At 41.1% G+C, this 19,257-nt stretch overlaps 1 protein-coding gene and 1 pseudogene across 1 annotated transcript in view; both read left to right on the top strand.

Annotated features, from left to right (window-relative positions):
• Positions 1–2,399, top strand: part of LOC128644732 (inverted formin-2) — an 80,399-nt gene extending 78,000 nt beyond the window's left edge. Inside the window, exon 5 of the mRNA XM_053697260.1 lies at positions 2,362–2,399. Coding sequence (XP_053553235.1) covers positions 2,362–2,399 — 38 coding nt within the window. The remainder of the gene's footprint in view (positions 1–2,361) is intronic.
• Positions 2,400–13,122: 10,723 nt separating this feature from the next.
• Positions 13,123–19,257, top strand: part of LOC128649813 (inverted formin-2-like) — a 45,796-nt pseudogene continuing 39,661 nt past the window's right edge.

Genomic DNA, 19,257 nt, shown 5'->3' with positions numbered 1-19,257 from the left:
CAAGCAATCAGTATGTAGCAAGTTGTGGGGTCAGACTGTATTGTATGTACATATGCAGTATGCACTTCAGAGGTAAATAAGCTTGTGCACTGCTGCAAGCAATCAGTATGTAGCAAGTTGTGGGGTCAGCCTGTATCATATTTACATATGCAGTATGCGCTTCAGAGGTAAATAAGCTTGTGCACTGCTGTAAATGGTCAGTATGTAGCAGGTTGTGGGGTCATATGTAAATATGCAGGATGCACTTCAGAGGTAAATAAGCTTGTGCACTGCTGCAAGCAATCAGTATGTAGCAAGTTGTGGGGTCAGACTGTATTGTATGTACATATGCAGTATGCACTCCAGAGGTAAATAAGCTTGTGCACTGCTGCAAGCAATCAGTATGTAGCAAGTTGTGGGGTCAGCCTGTATCATATGTACATATGCAGTATGCACTTCAGAGGTAAATAAGCTTGTGCATTGCTGTAAATGGTCAGTATGTAGCAGGTTGTGGGGTCATATGTACATATGCAGGATGCACTTCAGAGGTAAATAAGCTTGTGGCACTGCTGCAAGCAATCAGTATGTAGCAAGTTGTGGGGTCAGCCTGTATCATATGTACATATGCAGGATGCACTTCAGAGGTAAATAAGCTTGTGCACTGCTGCAAGCAATCAGTATGTAGCAAGTTGTGGGGTCAGCCTGTATCATATGTACATATGCAGTATGCGCTTCAGAGGTAAATAAGCTTGTGCACTGCTGTAAATGGTCAGTATGTAGTAGGTTGTGGGGTCATATGTAAATATGCAGGATGCACTTCAGAGGTAAATAAGCTTGTGCACTGCTGCAAGCAATCAGTATGTAGCAAGTTGTGGGGTCAGACTGTATTGTATGTACATATGCAGTATGCACTTCAGAGGTAAATAAGCTTGTGCACTGCTGCAAGCAATCAGTATGTAGCAAGTTGTAGGGTGAGACTGTATCATATGTACATATGCAGGATGCACTCCAGAGGTAAATAAGCTTGTGCACTGCTGTAAATGGTCAGTATGTAGCAGGTTGTGGGGTCATATGTACATATGCAGGATGCACTCCAGAGGTAAATACGCTTGTGCACTGCTGTAAACAATCTGTATGTAGCAAGTTGTGGGGTCAGACTGTATCATATGTACATATGCAGATGCACTCCAGAGGTAAATAAGCTTGTGCACTGCTGCAAGCAATCAGTATGTAGCAGGTTGTGGGGGTCATATGTACATATGCAGGATGCACTCCAGAGGTAAATACGCTTGTGCACTGCTGTAAACAATCAGTATGTAGCAAGTTGTGGGGTCAGACTGTATCATATGTACATATGCAGTATGCACTTCAGAGGTAAATACGCTTGTGCACTGCTGTAAACAATCTGTATGTAGCAAGTTGTGGGGTCACACTGTATCATATGCAGGATGCACTCTAGTCTCTCTAGAGGAGTAGAAAAGCACAATTTGGTAAATTACAGTCAGAGGCAAACTGTTGAATTTCCATTGTTATTTTGTTAAGAGCTTCTCTGTGGCTCCAATCATTTTTAAGCTAAGAGCACTTACCTGGGCGAGCAGTGCAGCTGCTGATGTCACCAGAACTGTAAATCACTTAAGCAGTGGTTGTGGGTTTGTTTCAGCTATATGGGGTTAAGTAATGGGCTGCAGAAAGTTCCAGAGTTGTTTAATATCTGCCCTGGTCACGTAGGTGAGTTCACTCCAGACATAAAATTTAACTGTATACTAAAGGGACATTCCTGTTTGTGTTAGGCTGATATATAACACGCAGGGTCCTGATAATCAAGCTGGGGTATCACAAGTGTATTTACACTTCTTCTGACCCACTTATACAGACAAATTTGTTTTGTTCTTTTTATATTCTTTGTTGAAAGCTAAATCTAGGTAGGCTCATAGGCTAATTTTTAAGCCATTGAAAGCCTCCTCTTATTTCAGTGCATTTTGACAGTTGCTCTCAGCTACACAGCACTAGTTCATGTGTGCCATATAGATAACTCCACAGAATTGTGCTCAATGTTATTTATAAGTGATCACCAATTGGCTAAAATGCCATTTTGCCAAAAGAACTGAGATAAGGGGGCAGTCTGCAGAGGCTTGATACAAGGTTATTACAGAGGTAAAAAGTGTATTAATATATCAGTTTTTATTATGCAAAACTGGGGAATGGGTAATAAAGGGATTATCTATCTTTTTAAACCATAAAATTTTTCAAGTATACTGTCCCTTTAATGATCCTTTTTTGTATGTTTTAGGTCTGTATAGTAATGTCTGTATGAAGCAGCCTGTGATCCAATGTCATTCTCTGTTTTACACACTTTCTTAATAATCCTTTTTTATGTTTTAGGTCTTCAGGTTCTGGATGTGTTAACCAAACTTAAGTAAGTAAACCAATTTTGGAGACGTGTGTGCTCTATGTACTATCACTTTGTAGTTATTTTATATGCTCCTTAAAGCCTTGATTCTTATGCTGGAGACTAATAATGTAACGGTTTATTCACTAGGTCTATTTTGAAATTCTAGACTGTGTGATAAAGGGCATTCATGTCTAGTGCCACCTTGGTTTGATTTTTATCTTGTGTCCTATGTCTTGCTAGAGATCTAGATGATGAAGACCTTTTGATCCAAGCTATTGTATTTGAAGAGGCCAAAACAGAGGATGACGAGGATCTTCTTAAAATATATGGAGGAATTGATATGAACAACCACCAAGAAGTCTTCTGTACACTGTTTAATAAAGTGCGTAATTGTGTTCCTGGTAGACCTGTTAGTGAGAGCACACTTACGTTACACACCTATGTCATTTATTGCGTTTTCTCCACAGGTGAGCTGCTCCCCGCTGTCCGGACAACTACTTTCTATTCTGGCAGGGTCTTCTTCACTTGGACCTTTCGTGCCCTTCCAGCCATTTGTTGTGGGAAGCCCTGGAAATAATAGTGAATAAAGCCATACTGATAGCAGATGACTGTAAGAAACATTACAACCGTCTGTTTTGTGTTTGAGTCACGTTTCTCCTACAATACACTACTTTAGTGTCTCCGTGTGACACGGATTGTAAAACACATTCTTTCATTCTCTGTGTAATATTTATTTTTTGCATCATTTATTTAAAAGGACCATCTAGTCAAAATTAAACGTTCATAACACGGATAGTATGAAAGCATGAAATTTCTAATTTGGCTTTGTTCTTTTGGTATTCTTTGTTGAAAGCTAAACCTAGGTAAATTCATATACTAATTTCTAAGCTGTTGAACTGCCTCTTATCTCAGGGCATTTTAAGATTTTCCCAGCTAGATAGTGCTAGTTCATGTGTGCCATATAGATAACACTGTGCTCACTCCTGTGGAGCTATTTATGAGTCAGCAATGATTTGACTATAATGCAAGTCTGTCAAAAGAACTTAAATAAGGGGTACGTCTGAAAAAGATTAGATACATTTTTTTATCTCTGTGATTACCTTGTATTAATATAACTGAGATAAGGGGCAGTCTGCAGAGGGTTAGATACAGGGTAATCGCAGAGGTAAAAAGTATATTAATATAACTGAGATAAGGGGGCAGTCTGCAGAGGATTAGATACAGGGTAATCACAGAGGTAAAAAGTATATTAATATAACTGAGATAAGAGCTGTCTACAGAGGCTTAGATACAGGGTAATCACAGAGGTAAAAAGTATATTAATGTAACTGAGATAAGGAGCAGTCTGCAGAAGCTTAGATACAAGGTAATCACCGAGGTAAAAAGTATATTAATATAACTGAGATAAAGAGCAGTCTGCAGAGGCTTAGATACATGGTAATCACAGAGGTAAAACGTATATTAATATAACTGAGATAAGGAGCAGTCTGCAGAGGCTTAGATACAAGGTAATCACAGAGGTAAAAAGTATATTAATATAACTGAGATAAGGAGCAGTCTGCAGAGGCTTAGATACAAGGTAATCACAGAGGTAAAAAGAATATTAATATAACTGATATAAGGGGGCAGTCTGCAGAGGCTTAGATACATGGTAATCACAGAGGTAAAAAGTGTATTAATATAACTGAGATAAGGAGCAGTCTGCAGAGGCTTAGATACAAGGTAATCACAGAGGTAAAAACGTATATTAATATAACTGAGATAAGGAGCAGTCTGCAGAGGCTTAGATACAAGGTAATCACAGAGGTAAAAAGTGTATTAATATAACCGAGATAAGGGGCAGTCTGCAGAGGCTTAGATACATGGTAATCACAGAGGTAAAAAGTGTATTAATATAACTGAGATAAGGAGCAGTCTGCAGAGGCTTAGATACAAGATAATCACAGAGGTAAAACGTATATTAATATAACTGTGTTGGTTATGCAAATCTGGGGAATGGGTAATAAAGGGATCATTTATCTTTTAAAACCATACAAATTCTGGAGTACACTGTCCCTTTTAAAGAAACTCCATATTAATAATGTGACCATTACTTTTTCTACAAACTGCTCTAACTTTGGCCCAGAGCTTCCCTGGATTTTTTCAAAGTTAAAATTATACCCTTACAATTAAATTTACAATTTAAAGGGACAGTCTTCAATAGAATTTGTATTTGTTTTGAAAGATAGATAAACCCTTTATTACCCATTCCCCAGTTTTTGCACAACCAACAAAGTTATATTAATATACATTTTACTTCTGTAATTACCCTGTATCTAAGCCTCTGCAGACTGCCCCTTATCTCAGTTATATTAATATACATTTTACCTCTGTGATTACCCTGTATCTAAGCCTCTGCAGACTGCTCCTTATCTTAGTTATATTAATACACTTTTTACCTCTGTGATTACCTTGTATCTAAGCCTCTGCAGACTGACCCTTATCTCAGTTATATTAATACTTTTTACCTCTGTGATTACCTTGTATCTAAACTTCTGCAGACTGCCCCTTATCTCAGTTATATTAATATACTTTTTACCTCTGTGATTACCTGTATCTAAGCATCTGCAGACTGCCCCTATCTCGGTTATATTAATATACTTTTTACCACTATGAGATTACCTTGTATCTAACCCTCTGCAGACTGCTCCTTATCTCAGTTATATTAATATACTTTTTACCTCTGTGATTACCTTGTATCTAAGCCTCTGCAGACTGCCCCTTATCTCAGTTATATTAATATACTTTTTACCACTATGATTACCTTGTATCTAAACTTCTGCAGACTGCCCCTTATCTCAGTTAAATTAATATACTTTTTACCTCTGTGATTACCTTGTATCTAAGCCTCTGCAGACTGCCCCTTATCTCAGTTATATTAATATACTTTTTACCACTGTGATTACCTTGTATCTAAACCTCTGCAGACTGCCCCCTTATCTCAGTTATATTAATATACTTTTTACCTCTGTGATTACCTTGTATCTAAGCCTCTGCAGACTGCCCCTTATCTCAGTTATATTAATATACTTTTTACCACTAGGATTACCTTGTATCTAACCCTCTGCAGAGCTGCTCCTTATCTCAGTTATATTAATATACTTTTTACCACTATGATTACCTTGTATCTAACCCTCTGCAGACTGCCCCCTTATCTCAGTTATATTAATATACTTTTTACCTCTGTGATAACCTTGTATCTAACCCTCTGCAGACTGCTCCTTATCTCAGTTATAATATATTTTTTACCTCTGTGATTACCTTGTATCTAACCCCTCTGCAGACTGCCCCCTTATCTCAGTTATATTAATATACTTTTTACCTCTGTGATTACCTTGTATCTAAGCCTCTGCAGACTGCCCCCTTATCACATGACTGTGACTATTTAAAATCTATTGAGTGGCCTTTAGTACTGTGTTGTGCTATTCTTAAATAACTTCCTGGGCCTGAAAACATTATCTATATGGCCCACATGAACTAGCAGTCTCCTGTTGTGAAAAGCTAATAAAAAAACATGTGATAAATGCTGTCTGTAGTGGCTTAAAAACAGGCAGAAATGTAGAGGTTTAAATGTTATAAAGTATATTAATATAACAATGTTGGTTGTGCAAAGCTGGGGAATGGGTAATAAAGGCGTTAGTCTACACAAACATTGATAAGATAGCTGTTTCCCTTTTAAGGGACATGGAACCCAACATTTTTCTTTCATGATTCAAAAAGAGAATATAATTTTAAACAATTTTGTAATTCATCAATCACTACTGGGAGTTAGCTGAGGCACAGTCCGGTGAGCCAATGACAAGAGACATATGTGAAGCCACCAATCAGCAGCTAGCTCCCAGTAATGCATTGCTTCACCTGAGCATACCTTTTTAACAAAGGATAGAAAAAGAACAAAGCATATTTTCATAATAGAAGCAAATTGAAAAGTTGTTTACAGTGTATACTCTGTCTGAAACCCATGAAATAATCATTTTTGACTTTCATGTCCCTTTTAAAAAAGGAGCGTGCACGTGTCTTATACATTATGGGCCAAGATTACAAGTAGGGGCGTTATGAGTTTTCCGCACGCAATGTGGTCTGTTAGCATTCAATTTCCATTGTGCAGATATTACAAGTCTTGAAAAATCACGATTGCGCATTCGTCTTTTATGCAGCAATCCTTTCCACGCTCAAAGAGCTGTAGTTAACAGTTTTACCGCAACATAAAAGATTCACAAAACACTTCAAAAACACATAACAAAAGTGCAGTTACTCATATTAACACATCTAATAAATATATACATTACACAGTACAGTTACACACATAATAACACTATCTAATAAATATATACTACACAGTACAGTTACACATATAATAACACTAATAAAATAAACATTACACAGTACAGTTACACACATAATAACACTGTCTAATAAATATACATTACACAGTACAGTTACACACATATAACACTATCTAATAAATATACATTACATCCAGTACAGTTCACACTATAACACATATAAATATACATTACACAGTACAGTTATTACTCATAATAACACCATCTAATAAATATATATTATACAGTACAGTTTACTACACAATAATAACACTATCTAATAAATATACATTACACAGTACAGTTACACACATAACACTATCTAATAAATATACATTACACAGTACAGTACACACATAACACTATCTAATAATATACATTACACAGTACAGTTACACACTAACACTATCTAATAAATATACATTACACAGTACAGGTAGCACACATAATAACACTATCTAATAAATGTACAGTTACACTCATAATAACACTATCTAATAAATATACATTACATAGTACAGTTACACTCAATAATAACACTATCTAATAATATGCATTACACAGTAACAGTTACACACATAATAACACTATTGTGACAGACCCTTCGTCAGGACTGAAAGTGTTACTTTATTTTCTAAACACAAGTTGCTGGCTCCAGCTATAATCTAATTAGTGCTAAGCATTCTATTGTTTGATCACCTCCAGAGAGGAAAACGCTAAGTGATAAGAAGAGCCAAGAGTGTCTTGTGGTTGAAGTGTTTAAGTAATATAATTCTATTGTACTCATGTCAAAAAGGGCGCTCTTCCCTTTTATCTAATGTACAACATATCTTTCAACCCCCATCTGGGGGGGGTCAAAAACCTGTATAAATACTAGGATCTAGCCTTTAATAAATGTCATTCTGTTTAAACCTTGAAATGTGGAGCTTGGTCTCATGTTTGAGGGGAAACTGATCGGGGTTGTGAATTGCTGATTGTCTATCGCAGGACGTTGTCATCTGGTATTAACCTTGGTATCCTGTTGGTACCGTAACAATTGGTGGCGAGCGGTGGGGGATAATCCTTATCGCCCAAAGGAGCAACTACGGATCCAGACCGAATGGGAACACCGTATGAAAGGCTAAAAAGGGAGGCTACCTCTTAAAGACCTGCTAGAGCAACGCGGGCCAACAAACACAGTAACCTCAGGAAGAGGGAGATTATTGCAAGACTGACCGAGATGGACGGAGTATCAGGGCACGAAGGAACCAATGAGCCTCAGTCATGTCAGACAGAACCCCCGAAGAAGCAAGGCTGTTGACCGGCGGGCGGTCAAAAGAAGACTGGCACACTTATGGCCCCAACCCATCTGCGGGAAATTATCGACCGGGTCATAGCAGCTGTGGAGGCCAACCTACTTCGCCAAAGGCGGCGGCTGCAGCAGTCCAAGTCACCGCAACCCCAGTGGAAAAGAGAAAAGTGCATTTTACCGCTTTTAAAAACTTCCTGGAAACAGAAGGAGAGGATTGATGGGGTACCCTTGCGGATTTGAGAGACAATGTGCACTACACCAGGTACCCGCCGAGGACTGGGTCACGATATTGTCCGGAAAATATTATCCGGCCGGGCCAGTGAGGCTTTTCGGGCCATTCCAGATGAGGAAGTTGGGGATTATAATACTGTGAAAGAGGCTCTGCTCTCAGGTATGCGGTTACACCGGAGGCATACCGGAGACAGTTCAGAGACACTGTTAAATTGTGCTGGTGATTCCTACGTTGAGTGGTGCATGTAAGGTGCCCCCGCACAGCATCGCCACCTGGATGGCGGGTGCCAAAGCCGTGTCTGGGGAAGAGGTGCTGCAGCTATTCCTGTTGGCAACATTGCTTTGACAGTTATCAGCAGGAGTTAGAGAGTGGGTTCGGGACCGTAAACCCTCCACCCTGCATGAAGCTGCTCGCTTGGCAGATGAGTATACGGATGCCCGCAAACTGGACACTGCTACCCACTAAGCCCCTGCCTAAAGTGGAGTACGGAACCCCCGGCCACCCCAGCAACTGCCATTACCACCCCCAGCGCACCCGCTATGCCACACAGCCTCCGGTCACGAACTACCCTCAGACAGCCCGGTTCACCTCACGGATTACTCCCCAGCCCTATCCGGTGCTTTGGATGTAAGCAAATAGGACACAAAGGTCGGAGTGTCCCCTCAACACGGCAAACAAGCACAGTCCTGTAGAGGAGACCCCGCCGGCGGAATACCCACGGTAACCCTCAGCCTGCTCGCCCACTGCGGTAGAGGAACAAGAATGCTGGGGCAATCCTACTGAAGCAGACCCCCCGTGCAAGCTGTCCACCGGATAACCGGCAACAGCACCGGCAACTGGTTAAACGTGAATGGGAAGAGTGGTCAGTGGTCTACGGGATACTGGTGCTACTATGACCTTGCTTCAAAAGAACCTGGTGTCTGAGAAAACAGCACTACTGGAGACACTGTGGCTGTGAGAGTGGCAGGGGGCACTGTGTTTCCGGCCTTACCTGTTGCCCGGGTACATTTGGATTGGGAGTGGGCACTAGACATGTGAATGTGGGGGTCATGAAGGATTTACCAGCTGATGTTCTCCTTGGAAATGACTTGGCCCCCCTTGTTTCGTCCTACGCTCCCATGGGGTCCCCGTGATGTTAACCCAGTGACTACCCGTGCCCACGGCCCGTGTCACCAAGACCGACCCCACCTGCTGCTGAGACCCAGGTAAGACTCTCTTCCCCGACTTATTACCCTAGACCAGACCCCCTTGAGTTGGGATACCCCAGAGACCGTACAGGAGGGAAACCCGGAGAGATCCGACCCTTCAGAAGTACAGGGCAAGGCAGACACCTGGAGAAGAGGGAGTAGATGGGGAACGTTATGAGTGGGTGGGGGATAGGCTATATAGAATCCCCAAACCTGCCGAGAAAAGTACTGCCCTTCCACAAAATCGGCAGCTGGTAGTGCCTGCGAAATACCGGCAAGAGATTCTGCGGATTGGGCACGGTGTACCGTTAGCTGGACATCTAGGGTCCCGCCGCACCGCTCATAGGATCACCCAGAATTTCTTCTGGCCCAATTTTAACCGAGATGTGCGGGTATATTGTAGTACTTGTGACACCTGTCAACGGGTGGGTAAGCGGGGGGACCACCCAAAGCTAGGCTTATGTCTATGCCTGTCATTGGGGAACCCTTTTCCCGCATAGCCGTTGACATTGTGGGTCCACTTGCCAGGGCTAGTCCATCAGGTAAGAAGTATATTCTCACTGTGGTGGACTATGCCACTCGTTACCCAGAGGCAGTAGCACTGTCGAATATAGAGGCAGAGACAGTCGCTGATGCCCTAGTTAAGATTTTTACTAGGGTCGGGTTCCCTAAGGAGATTCTCTCTGATCAGGGGACCCAGTTTACCGCTGTGCTCACCCAGCAGCTGTGGAAGGTGTGCGGCATTAAACCGTTGCTCAGTTCGCCTTATCACCCCAGACTAACGGTCCCTCTGCGAGCGCTTTAATGGCTACCCTCAAGCAGAATGCTGAGGACCTTCACGGACACTTGCAGAGACTGGGAACGATTCCTGCCTCATCTGCTATTTGCGTACAGGGAGGTGCCCCCAGGAATCCACTGGGTTCTCTCCCTTGAGTTACTCTTTGGGAGAAGAGTCGCGGCCCCTTGATCTCATTAGAGGACACTGGGAGGGAGAGAGAGAGCAGGAGGGGGAACCCCCATCGTGCCATATGTTCTGGAACTCCGGGACCGCATGGAGAAACTGTCTCTGATGGTAAGAGGGGAATCTCCAGGTGGCCCAGGGAAAGACAGAAGGGGTGGTACGATCAGGGTGCCCGGCAGCGGGGTCTTCCCAGGTTGGACAGAAGGTTTTGGTGCTCAAGCCTGTGAAGGCCAACAAGATGCAAGCATCTTGGCAGGGGCCCGTATAAAGTGTTATCCCGGGTGTGTGATACTACCTATGTTATAGCCAGCTGTGCAGATGAGAGGATCCAGCGATCCTTTCATGTGAACATGCTGAAGGAGTATCAGGAGAGGCCAGAGGACGTAGCCGCAGTATGTGCCCCTGCTGCAGAACGACCCAGAGAACTTACCCCCTACCCGACCTTATTAGAGAAGGAACCCCCAGACTGACCTCACTAGTCTTGTGCAGCTAGAGGGACCGGTTTGAACCCTACGAGAGGGTACAGGCAAGACAGCTCCTGTGGGAGAAGCAGGCGACGTTCTCCCAAGAGCCCGGCTACACTACCCTAGCTGTACATTAAAGTAGAGAGCTCCCGGGACAGAATCCCCTGCGACAGCCTCCCCTACCGTATACCGAAGCAGGTCCGAGAAGGAATGCGGAAGGAGATACAGGAGATGGCCGCGCTGGGAGTGATCGAGCCCTCCGATAGTCCTTGGGCTTCCCCTGTAGTCTGGTACCTAAGAAGGATGGAACCACCCGGTTCTGTGTGGGACTACAGGCGGACTCAACGAGAGGTACCACCACTGACGCCTACCCACGATGCCCCGGGTAGACTAATTACTAAGTACATTAAACAGTACCGTTACAACACAAACACTGTCTAATAAATATACATTACACCAGTACAGTTACACAAGATAATAACACTATCTTATAAATATAGAAGTACACAGTACAGTCACACACATAACACTATCTAATAAATATACTTACACAGTATAGTTACACACATAATAACACTATCTAATAAATATACATTACACAGTACCGTTACACACAACACCATTTAATTAAATATACATTACACAGTACAGTTACACACAACACCATCTAATAAATATAACATTACACAGTACAGTTACACACAACACTGTCTAATAAATATACCATTACACAGTACAGTTACACTCATAATAACACTATCTAATAAATATACATTACACAGTATAGTTACACACATAATAACACTATCTAATAAATATACATTATCCAGTACAGTTACACTCATAACACTATCTAATAAAATATACATTACACAGGTATAGTTACACACATAATAACACTATCTAATATATATACATTCCACAGTACAGTTACACCACAACACTGTCTAATAAATATACATTACACAGTACAGTTACACTCAAATCAACACTATCTAATAAATATACATTCACACAGTACCGTTACATACAACACTGTCTAATAAATATACATTACACAGTACCGTTACACACATAATAACACTATCTAATAAATATACAATATACACCAGTATAGTTACACACATAATAACACTATCTAATAAATATACATTCAACAGTACAGTTACTCACATAATAACACTATCTAATAAATATACATTACCAGTATAGTTACACACATAATAACACTATCTAATAAATATACATTACACAGTACCGTTACAACACAACCCATTTAATAAATTACTACATTACACACGTACAGTTACACACTACACCCATCTTATAAATATACATTACACAGTACCCGTTACACCACACACTGACCTAATAAATATACATTACACAGTACGTTACACACAACACTGTCTAAAAAATATACATTACACAGTAATCTTACCCTATGGGGCATATTTATCAATGTGCGAGCGGACATGAAACAATGTAAGTAATCTTGTCATCGATAAATGCTGACAGCATACGGTGTCGGCATTATCATTGCACAAGCAGTTCGCCAGAAACTGCTTGTGCAATACCCGCCCCCCTGCAGATTTGCGGGCCGCTAGCAGGGGGTGTCAATCAACCCGATCATATTCGATCGGGTCTGATTTCTGTCCATTGCCTCAGAGCAGGTTATGGAGCAGCGTATACAATGACGGGTACAGACCGCTGCTCATAACCTTCTGTTTCTTGCCGGAAACGAGGGGCATTAAGCTCCATTTTGGAGCTTGATAATTCGGCCCCTATATGTCTAAAACTGTCACTTAGAGCACAAACTATGTGCACGCCCCTGAGCCTACCTTTGGTGCGCTCTCATGGAATGGTTTCAACTAAAGGAACCTAGAGAAATAACAGAAGTAACTAGATTTTTTATCAACTATTAGTTTATTTGTGGACATTCATGTTTTAATGTTCCCAAAGCAGAGATTACTGCCGATATATTAGCAACTTTTGTCTCTTGTCACCAATAAGTCTGCTCACTATTTCCCTTATCTGGCTTTGATACCACCACAGAACTTTTACATTCTCAGCGATTTGGCGCATGTGCTTGTTACTTTACGTTTCGACGTGCTTTGGTGCGTTTGCTTGTTACTTTACGTTTCACGTGGCTTGGGTGCATTGCTTTTTACTTTACGTTTCACGTGCTTTGGTGCGTATTGCTTGTTACTCTTACGTTTCACGTGGCTTTGGTGCATTTGCCTTGTTACATTATGTTTTCACGTGGCTTTGGTGCGTTTGCTTGTTACTTTACGTTTCAACGTGGCTTTGTGCGTTTGCTTGTTACTTTAACAAGGAAATGTGCTAAACTCCATGTGAAACGTAAATGGGACAAGCAAACGCACCAAATCCATGTGAAACGTAAAAAGGACAAGCAAACGCACCAAATCCATGTGAAAAGTAAAAGGACAAGCAAACGCACAAATCCATGTGAAAGTAAAAGGGACAAGCAAACGCACCAAATCCATGTGAAACGTTAAAAGGGACAAGCAAAGCACCAAATCTATGTGAAACGTAAAAGTAACTCTTAAGTTGCACATGGATTTGGCGCGTTATCTCAGTGATTTGGCGCTCTTCTTTGTTTCTCAGTGATTTGGCGCGTTTGCTCGGCTTACATTTATCTGTGATTTGGTGCGTTTGCCTTGTTTGTTTCTCAGTGATTTGGCGTGTTGCTTGTTTCTCAGTGATTTGGCGTGTTGCTTGTTTATCAGTGGTTTGGCGCGTTTGCTTGGTTGAGTTTATCTGTGATTTGATGCGTTTGCTTGTTTCTCAGTGATTTGGCGCGTTTGCTTGTTCTTCAGTGATTTGCACGTTTGCTTGTTTCTCAGTGATTTGGCGCGTTTGCTTGTTTCTCAGTGATTTGGCGCGTTTGCTTGTTTCTCCAGTGATTTGGCGTGTTTGCTTGTTTCTCAGTGATTTGGCGTGTTTGCTTGTTTCTCAGTGATTTGGCACGTTTGCTTGTTTCTCAGTGATTTGGCGTGTTTGCTTGTTTCTCAGTGATTTGGCGTGTTTGCTTGTTTCTCAGTGATTTGGCACGTTTGCTTGTTTCTCAGTGATTTGGCGCGTTTGCTTGTTTCTCAGTGATTTGGCGCGTTTGCTTGGTTTCTCAGTGATTTGGCGTGTTTGCTTGTTTCTCAGTTTTTGGCGTGTTTGCTTGTTTCTCCAGTGATTTGGCGCGTTTGCTTGTTTCTCCAGTGATTTGGCGTCGTTTGCTTGTTTGTTTCTCAGTGATTTGGAGCGTTTGCTTGTTTGTTTCTCAGTGACTTTGGTGCGTTTTGCTTGTTTGTTTCTCAGCTGATTTGGCGCGTTTGCTGTTTCTCAGTGGTTTGGCGTGTTTGCTTGTTTCTTAGTGATTTGGCGCGTTTGCTTGTTTCTCAGTGATTTGGCGAGTTTGCTTGTTCTCTCAATGATTTGGCGACGTATGCTTGTTTGTTTCTCAGTGATTTGGAGCGTTTGCTTGTTTACGTTTCACATGGATTTGGCTTGCTTGTTTATGTTTTTAAATGGATCTTGGCGTGTTTGCTTGTTACTTACGTTTCACATGGATCTTGGCGTGTTCTTGTTACTTTACATTTCATATGATCTTGGCTTGCTTGCTTGTTACTTTACCGTTTCACATGGATCTTGGCTTGCTTGTTATGTTTTTACCTCTGGATCTTGGCGTGTTTGCTTGTTTACGTTTCACATGGATCTTGGCTTGCTTGTTTATGTTTTTAACATGGATCTTGGCGTGTTTCTTGTTACTTCACATTTCCACATGGATCTTGGCTTGCTTGTTTATGTTTTTACCTTGGTTCTTGGCGTGTTTGCTTGTTTACGTTTCACCATGGATCTTGGCGTGGTTTGCCTTGTTACTTTACGTTTTCACATGGATCTTGGCGTGTTTGCTTGTTTGTTTTTTTAAACATGGATCTTGGCGTGTTTGCTTGTTACTTTAAGTTTCACATGGATCGTGGCGTGTTTGCTTGTTACTTTAAGTTTCACAGTGGATCGTGGCGTGTTTTGCTTGTTACTCTGGCGTGTTTGCTTGTTTCTTTACATTTCACATGGATCTTGCGTGTTTGCTTGTTACTTGGCGTGTTTGCTTGTTTCTTTACGTTTCACATGGATCTTGGCGTGTTTGCTTGTTACCTTTACATTTCACATGGATCTTGCGTGTTTGCTTGTTACTTGGGCGTGCTTGCTTGTTACTTTACGATTCACATGGATCTTGGCGTGTTTGCTTGTTACTTTACATTTCACATGGATCTTGGTCGTGTTTGCTTGTTAATTGGGCTGCTTGCTTGTTACTTACGATTCACATGGACCTTGGCGTGTTTGCTTGTTACTTTACTTTTCACATGGATTGTGGCATGTTTGCTTGTTACTTCACATTTCACATGGATCTTGGCTTGCTTGTTTATGTTTTTACCTTGGATCTTGGCGTGTTTGCTTGTTTACGTTTCACATGGATCTTGGCTTGCTTTGTTATGTTTTTAACATGGATCTAGGCGTGTTTCTTGTTACTTTACGTTTCACATGGATCTTGGCTTGCTTGTTTATGTTTTTACCTTGGATCTTGGCGTGTTTGCTTGTTTACGTTTCACATGGATCTTGGCGTGTTTGCTTGTTACTTTACGTTTCACATGGATCTTGGCGTGTATGCTTGTTTATTTTTTTAAACATGGATCTTGGCTTGTTTGCCTTGTTACTTTACGTTTCACATGGATCTTGCTTGCTTGTTATGTTGTTAAATGGATCTTGGCTGGTTTGCTTGTTACTTTACGTTTCACATGGACCTTGCTGTGCTTGCTTGTTACTTTACGTTTCACATGGATCTTGGCGTTTTTGCTTGTTACTTTACGTTTCACATGGATCTTGGGCATGTTTGCTTGTTACTTTACGTTTCACATGGATCTTGCGTGCTTGCTTGTTACTTTACGTTTCACATGGATCTTGGCGTGTATGCTTGTTACTTTACGTTTCACATGGATCTTGGCGTGTATGCTTGTTTATTTTTTTAACATGGATCTTGGCGTGTTTGCTTGTTACTTTACATTTCACATGGATCTTGGCGTGTTTGCTTGTTACTTTACATTTCACATGGATCTTGTCGTGTTTGCTTGTTTACTTGGCGTGCTTGCTGTTACTTTACGATTCACATGGACCTTGGCGGTGTTTGCTTGTTACTTTACATTTCACATGGATTGTGGCAATGTTTGCTTGTTACTTTCACATTTCACATGGATCTTGGCTTGCTTGTTTATGTTTTTACCTTGGATCTTGGCGTGTTTGCTTGTTTACGTTTCACATGGATCTTGGCTTGCTTGTTTATGTTTTTTAACATGGATCTTGCGTGTTTCTTGTTACTTTACGTTTCACATGGATCTTGGCTTGCTTGTTTATGTTTTTTACCTTGGATCTTGGCGTGTTTGCTTGTTTACGTTTCACATGGATCTTGGCGTGTTTGCTTGTTACTAGTACGTTTCACATGGATCTTCGGCGTGTATTGCTTGTTTCTTTTAACATGGGATCTTGGCGTGTTTGCTTGTTACTTTACGTTTCACATGGACCTTGGCGTGTTTGCTTGTTACTTTAAGTTTCACATGGATCTTTGGCGTGTTTGCTTGTTACTTTAAGTTTCACATGGATCGTGGCGTGTTTGCTTTTACTTGGCGTGTTTGTTGTTTCTTTACATTTCACAATGGATCTTTGGCGTGTGTTGCTTGTTACTTGGCGTGTTTGCTTGTTTCTTTACGTTTCACATGATCTTGCGTGTTTGCTTGTTACTTTACATTTCACATGGGATCTTGGCGTGTTTGCTTGTTACTTGGCGTGCTTGCTTGTTACTTTACGATTCACATGGACCTTGGCGTGTTTGCTTGTTACTTTACATTTCACATGGATCTTGTCGTGTTTGCTTGTTACTTGGCGTGCTTGCCTTGTTACTCTTTAACGATTCACATGGACCTTGGCGTGTTTGCTTGTTACCTTACATTTCACATGGATTGTGGCATGTTTGCTTGTTACTTCACACTTTCACATGGATCTTGGCTTGCTTGTTTATGTTTTTACCTTGGATCTTGGGCGTGTTTGCTTGTTTACGTTTCACATGATCTTGGCTTGCTTGTTTATGTTTTTAACATGGATCTTGGCGTGTTTCTTGTTACTTTACGTGTCACATGGATCTTGGCTTGCTTTTTTATGTTTTTAAACATGGATCTTGGCCGTGTTCTTGTTACTTTACGTTTCACAATGGATCTTGGCTTGCTTGTTTTATGTTTTTACCTTGGATCTTGGCGAGTTTTGCTGTTACTTTACGTTTCACATGGATCTTGGCGTGTATGCTTGTTTTGTTTTTTTAACATGGATCTTGGCGTGTTTGGCTTGTTACTTTACGTTTCACATGGACCTTGGCGTGTTTGCTTGTTACTTTAAGTTTCACATGGATCGTGGCTGTTTGCTTGTTACTTGGCGTGTTTGCTTGTTTTCTTACGTTTCACATGGAATCTTGGCGTGTTTGCTTGTTACTTGGCGTGCTTGCTTGTTACTTTACGATTCACATGGATCTTGGCGTGTGTTTGCTTGTTACTTTAACATTTCACCATGGATCGTGGCGTGTTTGCTTGTTACTTTTACGTTTCACATGGATCCTTGCTGTGCTTGCTTGTTACTTTACGTTTCACATGGATCTTGGCGTTTTTGCTTGTTACTTTACGTTTCACATGGATCTTGGCGTGCTTGCTTGTTTACTTTACGGTTTCACATGGATCTTGGCGTGTATGCTTGTTACTTTACGTTTCACATGGATCTTGGCGTGTATGCTTGTTTATTTTTTAACATGGATCTTGGCGTGTTTGCTTGTTACTTTACGTTTCACATGGACCTTGGCGTGTTTGCTTGTTACTTTACGTTTCACATGGATCGTGGCGTGTTTTGCTTGTTACTTGGCGTGTTTGCTTGTTTCTTGACGTTTCAACATGGATCTTGGCGTGTTTGCTTGTTACTTTAACATTTCACATGGATCTTGGCGTGTTTGCTTGTTACTTGGCGTGCTTGCTTGTTACTTACGATTCACATGGCTCTTGGCGTGTTTTGCTTGTTACTTTACATTTCACATGGATCGTGGCGTGTTTACTTGTTACTTTACATTTCACATGGATCGTGGCGTGTTTGCTTGTTACTTCACATTTCACATGGATCGTGGCGTGTTTGCTTGTTACTTTACGTTCACATGGATCATGGCGTGTTTGCCTTGTTACGTTGGCGTGTTTGCTTGTTTCTTTACGTTCACATGGATCTTGGCGTGTTTGCTTGTTACTTTACGATTCACATGGATCTTGGCGTGTTTGCTTGTTACTTTACGTTTCACATGGATCTTGGGCATGTTTGCTTGTTACTTTACATTTCACATGGATCTTGGCGTGTTTGCTTGTTACTTTACGTTTTTAACATGGATCTTGGTGTGTTTGCTTGTTTTCTTCACGTTTCACATGGATCTTGGCGTGTTTGCTTGTTTACTTTACGTTTTTAACATGGATCTTGGTGTGTTTGCTTGTTCTTTACGTTTTTTAACATGGATCTTGGTGTGTTTGCTTGTTTCTTTACGTTTCACATGATCTTGGCATGTTTGCTTGTTACTTTACGTTTTAACAATGATCTTGGTGTGTTTGCTTGTTACTTTACGTTTCACACGGATCTGGCATGTTTGCTTGTTACTTTACGTTTCACACGGATTCTTGGCATGTTTGCTGTTACTTTACGTTTTTAAACATGGATTTTGTGTGTGTTTGCTTGTTACTTTACGTTTCACATGGATCTTTGGCGTGCTTGCTTGTTACTTACGTTTCACACGGATCTTGGCATGTTTGCTTGTTACTTTACGTTTTTAACATGGATCTTGGTGTGTTTGCTTGTTACTTTCAGTTTCACATGGATCTTGGCATGCTTGCTTGTTACTTTAAGTTTCACACGGATCTTGGCATGTTTGCTTGTACTTACGTTTCACACGGATCGTGGCGTGTTTGCTTGTTACTTGGCGTGTTTGCTTGTTACTTTACGATTCACATGGATCTTGGCGGGTGTTTTGCTTGTTACTTTACGTTTTAACATGGATCTTGGTGTGTTTACATGTTACTTTACGTTACCATGGATCTTGGCTTGCTTGTTACTTTACATTTTTAACATGGATCTTGGCGTGTTTGCTTGTTGGCTGCTTATATTTTGGTTCTGTGACAGAATTAGCTGTGTGATGACTTGTTCTCTTTTCTGCATTGTTGATGTCTAGGAAGAATCTGTCGGATGCAAAAATGTAAAATGCTTCTGAGTTTGGATAAACCGTGGGTTTTCGTTTCCATGGTAAATTGATA

This window comes from Bombina bombina, chromosome 1, assembly GCF_027579735.1.
Source record: "Bombina bombina isolate aBomBom1 chromosome 1, aBomBom1.pri, whole genome shotgun sequence".
Classification (NCBI taxonomy): domain Eukaryota; kingdom Metazoa; phylum Chordata; class Amphibia; order Anura; family Bombinatoridae; genus Bombina; species Bombina bombina.
This window is presented reverse-complemented; position numbering and strand designations above follow the sequence as displayed.